Source organism: Nicotiana attenuata, chromosome 1 (assembly GCF_001879085.1).
Source record: "Nicotiana attenuata strain UT chromosome 1, NIATTr2, whole genome shotgun sequence".
NCBI lineage: Eukaryota > Viridiplantae > Streptophyta > Magnoliopsida > Solanales > Solanaceae > Nicotiana > Nicotiana attenuata.
The window spans coordinates 41,736,440-41,742,018 of record NC_031989.1 but is presented as its reverse complement, the minus strand read 5'-3'; the positions used below and the strand labels follow the sequence as shown (position 1 = coordinate 41,742,018).

The 5,579-nt window shown below is 36.7% G+C and overlaps 1 protein-coding gene across 1 annotated transcript; it reads right to left on the bottom strand.

Annotated features, from left to right (window-relative positions):
* Positions 1,742-5,040, bottom strand: LOC109225260 (rho-N domain-containing protein 1, chloroplastic). The gene is made up of 2 exons (XM_019389868.1): positions 4,857-5,040; positions 1,742-3,052 (listed from the first exon to the last, which is right to left on the bottom strand). The coding sequence occupies exons 1-2, from the start codon at positions 4,915-4,917 to the stop codon at positions 1,968-1,970; spliced, it is 1,146 nt and encodes a 381-aa protein (XP_019245413.1). The 5' UTR covers positions 4,918-5,040; the 3' UTR covers positions 1,742-1,967.

Here is a 5,579-nt window from a genome sequence, read left to right as displayed (position 1 = left end):
AAATTGGTTAAAAGAATAGTATGTTATCCCCTTGTATAATCGTGAGCAATTTTCATCACGTGAGTTAGTTTTCGAGGTAGTTAAGTTCAAATTTCTTTTCTTAACAAAGTAAGATTAAGCAAGTACAATGGGCTAAGATTTATATATATATAAATAATGAATTAATTGCTCCAGCATCGAAAACCTCTTCTGGAACTGGCAGAGCTAAAAGGGGCCAAACTATCAACTGCAGCATTGCCAATCTGCCATCTCGAGCTTCATCTTTCAAATGAGTAATTAACTGTGGTCAAAATGCTAGTGCATTTATTTGAATATATATATTTTTTAAATTTTCATTTATGAACTCGATGCAATTACTTCTATTCAAACATTTCTGCACAAACTTTGTGAAACCCAAGCCAGGTCGAGCAAAATGAGACAAGAGGGAGTGCTATATTCTCTAACTAATATCACAAAATTCATTCTTGGAAGATACAGTGAAAAGGTACAGAAAGATTAACAGGAGATGATTTTACATTTTCAGAGTTGGTATTTATACCCATCTGTTCAAAAAAAAGCTTCATTTATCCCATTGATTTACAAGAAAAGAAAGAATTGCTTTCTTATATTCAATGCTTAATTTGAAAAGAAAAAGACTTTTTCATTGATCATTTTCCTTGCTAAGAACTTGGGAGAACATCAACAGAGGAACTGCAGTTATCTTTCCAGCGTCTTCTTTTTCTTTTTTTTAAGTAACATGTACTATACAATGATTGGTAGAAAACCATCTCTGGATGTCAGTGGACGAAGATCTGTCACTTCATTTGGTAGGGAACAAGCTCTACTTGACATAAGAAACTTCTAAGCATGTCCTTAGGCTCCCAAACAACTATGACTCCATTCTGATACCAAAAAAATGAATACTATTAAAATGTTGAGCAGTAGTCACCAAAGATGACACGTGATTGAGAAAACAATGGTTGGAAAGAGGAAGAAGATGAAAAAGATTAGGGTAGAAGATGAGAACGGATACTACTCCACAAGTCATGACCCGATTTACTCTCTTGTTGATCCAGCAAGGTGGTATACTAAAGATAGCACTAGTAACCTTAACAACACATTTTACCAGGAGTTGAATCTTGCTATAGCAGATTTATAGCCCGTTTGGCCAAGCTGCAAAAATCAGCTTACTTTGAGAAGTGTTTTTTTTTCAAAAGTGCTTTTCTCAAAAGTACTTTTGGTAAGAAGCAGTTTGTGTTTGGCTAATTAGTTTGAAAAGCACTTCTGAGCAGCAATTAGTGTTTGGCCAAGCTTTAAAAAACTGCTTCTAAGTGTATTTTTCTCAAAAGTGCTTCTCAAAAAAGTGCTTTTGGAGAGAAGCTACTTTTTTCTGCTTCTCCAAAACTGCTTCTGCTTCTCATCAAAAGCACTTTTTTTCCTTCCAAAAGCTTGGCCAAACACCTCAATTTTTGGCCAAAAGTGCTTTTGGCAAAAAAAAAAAAAAAAAAAAAAAAAANAACACTTTTGGCCAAAAAGTAGCTTGGCCAAACAGGCTATTAGACATTGATGATGGAATAATTAAGCATCAAAATTGAGAAGTTTTTTCCATAAAAAAAAAAAACACAGATAAATTACCGGCACAACTGCACACCCCGGAGGCCCAGAACGTCTCTCCAATTTAGGTAACCGACTTTGCTGAAGTCAAAAGCATCTAAGATAGACTAGTTTAACAGTTACCACAGAGTCAGAATGCACCAACGGGAATGGTGAATCTGCCAAATGATAGGACACAAAATGTATAAGAAACTAGTCAAACATGTATTGAATGTAAAAACTGTTACATGATGAAGTATACAAAATTGTCCAATCTGACTACAGAAACCAACATCAAGAGAAAGAGTACTGTGTAAGACAAACATTATGTAGAAATTAAAAGAGTAATGTGCAAGAACATTCTACAATCTATCATCACTTGTGAAACAAAAAGATCAGACTTGATCAGCACTTAGCAACTCAATGAGCTCCACTTTTTTCAGTTTTGAGTATCCCTTCAAACCACGAGACTTTGCAATAGCTCGCAGTTCAGTCAGCTTCATTTCAGCTAATTCCTCACCAACCTGATGTTGTTCATCATTGTCATTAGCATCAACATTTTCAAACATTTTGGCAGCATCATCGTCAGCCATCTCATCAAACACATCTTCATCTGAGAAAATCGGCTCAATGTCAGAATGAGCACTAGAATCAACCTTATTTTTGGGAATTCGGCCAAGTTCAGGGTCCAGATGTATGTCCTTCTCTGTCTTATCTGTAGCAGTAGAGACAACAAGGTTATCCGTACCTCCCTCGTGATAAAAAGGCTGAAATTTGGTTCGGGAAACTGGAGATCTACGTCGGAAGTTTGACTTCGGACGGTTAACAACTGGGGTCCCACTATCTTGTGCCACATGGTTCACATTGCTATTTAGTTCAGTGCTATTGCCAGCTCTCTCTTCAGAGAATACATTGCTCTGATCTGGCTGGTCAAGGACAAAGTTGCTGCTTCTACTGCTGTTGGTTTTCTTCCCTTTCTGAACTGAGTGTTTTCTTAAAAGCTTGAGAAGGGAATCAACAGTTTCACTCTCTTTACCCTTTCCTTGCAACTCTTCAGATTTTTTCTCCTCTTTGATTGCAGCTCTTTCCCGGAGCTGAGCCTGGACCTTTCTGAATAGTTCAACAATCTCCCTTTCCCTTGGACCTGGAGTGGCTGTAGCTTGGAATTTTGAAGTGTTTGATGCAGTAAGCAGTGGTCCATTTCGTGAAGATAGCATTTCAGATTCTTCTAAATTATCATAACTGTCTCTCTCTTCATTTTGCCTGTTCCTGCCCCTGGAAAACTTGTTTTGCCTCGAAAAATCTGGATTTCTTTTATGATTGTTGAAGCTAGCATTACATATATAAGATGTACTCTTGTAAGGAGATTTCAAATTTAAAATCTTAACCTTCGAGAAGTGCTTATATTCACCGCAAGAGGTGACTGCTCTCCCTGATAGTCCTGAGCAGGGAAGACAACTACCTTCTGGGAAACCAAACCCTGAAACAGAACAATAATAGCATATATCTTATAAGTCTTTATATAGGACTTTATGGATAAGAAAGACACAGATTTTTGTTTTTTGAGTTAAGAAAGACTCAGATTATGCATTAGAGGATGTTTCAAAAATAGCTATATTTTTTTGTTGACGGAATAATCAGCATGTTGTAGGTCATGGCAGATGCATTCACATTAGCAGAAATTTAAAACTTATCTTGCCCTTCATATGGAAGGGTGACTAAGTAAAGAATCATAGCTGCATAGGAAATAAGATACATAATCTCAATTCTCAACAGATACTTTATTTCACATCTTTTTCCAAGTAAGAGTTTTCATTTACCGTTTAAAGAGCATTCTTTGGGATATATGTACAATGTTATATCAGATTCGTTCATATGCTTAACATTTTATCTATAAATGTCCAACAACTATCTATCAAGAAGAATTGAAAAGGTCTTTAATTCTATTTCCATAAGAAGCATTTACATTCTAAATGATATTTACTGTTTTTGACTAAAAGGATCAGTAGTAGCAAAAATAACGACAATGACGATTGAAATGAAAATAACCCTGAAGTAATCATATCTCGATACCCACGATGAATATAATTCATACACTAAAGTGAGAGGGGCAAAGAGTTCCAGAAAGAGCAGAGAGACAACAAAAATGGGGCATAAAGAAATATATTGTGAACAAGAGAACATCTGTGCTACTGTTAGCACCTTGTGGAAAGAAAATGAGGTTGGAAGAGATCTTGGCATGGCCAGGCACACCTATAATCTTTCCTTCAGTTATGTTTAGATGACCAAGCTGATGTGTGAACTTCAAGGGAAGTTGGAAAATCTAAAAGCTAAAAAAGATCTGAAGAAAATATAAGTTCCACTAGATAGGAGCTTGTGGAGTTTTAAAGGAAAAGTTTACTTCAAGACAACAACAACAACAACAACAATGACCCAGTGTAGTCCCACAAGTGGGGTCTGGGGAGGGTAGTGTGTACGCAGACCTTAGAGAGGCTGTTTCCGAAAGATCCTCGGCTCAAAAAACTTTACTTCAAGAAGAGCCAATAATTTGCTATACATGCCAATAATTCTGCACATTTGCTACCTCACACACCCCCAACACGCCACGCCACACCACCCAGAAAGTTATTCACATTTTCAAATATTTCATGAAAGATGTAAATTAAACCACTGCTTACACTGTTCAAACGAAGCTGAACCACTTTAGCTTAATCAATTGCAGCCAATGGTAAACTGCATTGACATAGGAACCCGTGACAAGGACTTCTTGCTCATTTATTTATCAATAGCCTCAACAATAAACAGCACTAAATTTTTCCTTATTACTGAGTATCAGAATGAACGCGTCCAACTAGAGCAAAATGGATATAGAGGATTCAAATAGCCGAACCCACTAGTTTTGTATTGAAACAGAGTTATTTTCTGTAGTGGCTATTAAGGACTTGCCCTAATTAAACCGGTTACGGTTGGCGTTCCTTTTTAAAAAAAAGTTTAACCAGCTGGAACTAATCCAGATTCGCGTCAGGTAAGCCCAACTAAGGGCAAAACCTCCTACCAAAAAGTTCTCCACTCCCAAGCTCGATGTTAAGCGTGGAGGTATCTCAACCATTCACCACACGGTCCGGTGGTAAACTGGTCAGTATTTGGACATAGCTAGGGCATTAATAAGAAGCACACTAATCAAAAAGACCTCCACTTGTTAACACATGCATTTCATCAAACACCTTATACGCACGAATGGGATATCATAAACGGGAAAAAGAAGATGGAAAACACATATTTACCTGGAAGATTCTTGGGAGTGAAATCAATGGCGCTTGACATTTTTGGAACTTGAGAAAACATAGGAAAGAATCTTCAGTCTCAATCACACTTTCGCATTTTCGTTGTTCGGCTCTATACTAGCTTTAGCTTCTGTTGCCTTTTATATATCGCTCCCTGATAAGGAGAGGTTTTAGATATATTGACCATTTTCGTGGGGGCCAGAAGGGGAATATCGAGTAATTTCCAAATCTAGTCAATCGCAGCCCGTTTGGTTTTGTATGTATCACTTTACCCCCCCTCACATTTCGGTTTCTTACAGTCTTAGGTCTCTTCATCTTTTTTCCATCTTTTCTTCTTTTAAGGGTGTAATCAATTGTACAAGTAGATTAATAAAAGATAACTTTAAGAATGGTGCTAAACAAAAATATGTAATTTCGAAGAATAAAAGATAGATGCATTTTTTTTTTCACTTTGAGATGGTACACTAAAGGCAGTGATGTCGTCCCTTGACTTAAACGGAACTCATTACAAAGTGAGAAAAATGACCAAGTTTATCCCTTTACTTTGATATATTGTTCACATCTACTCCCTGTTATACTATGTGACTATATCTACCCTTATCGTTAATTAAATTTTTTAAAAATACCCTTCGGCTACCGGAAAGCCACTAGATCAAAAAACGATTAGCTTTTTATAAAAAGAAAACTCATAACCTGTTAAACCCCTTTTGTTTACTGTGCTTC

What these genes read in the sequence shown, in the direction of transcription:
- LOC109225260 (XM_019389868.1), bottom strand. Translation starts at nt 4,917, where the DNA reads ATGTTTTCTCAAGTTCCAAAAATGTCAAGCGCCATTGATTTCACTCCC. An exon ending in CACTCCCAAGAATCTTCCAG is followed by an intron (nt 3,053 to 4,856) that starts GTAAATATGTGT and finishes GTTCTGTTTCAG; the next exon opens with GGTTTGGTTTCCCAGAAGGT.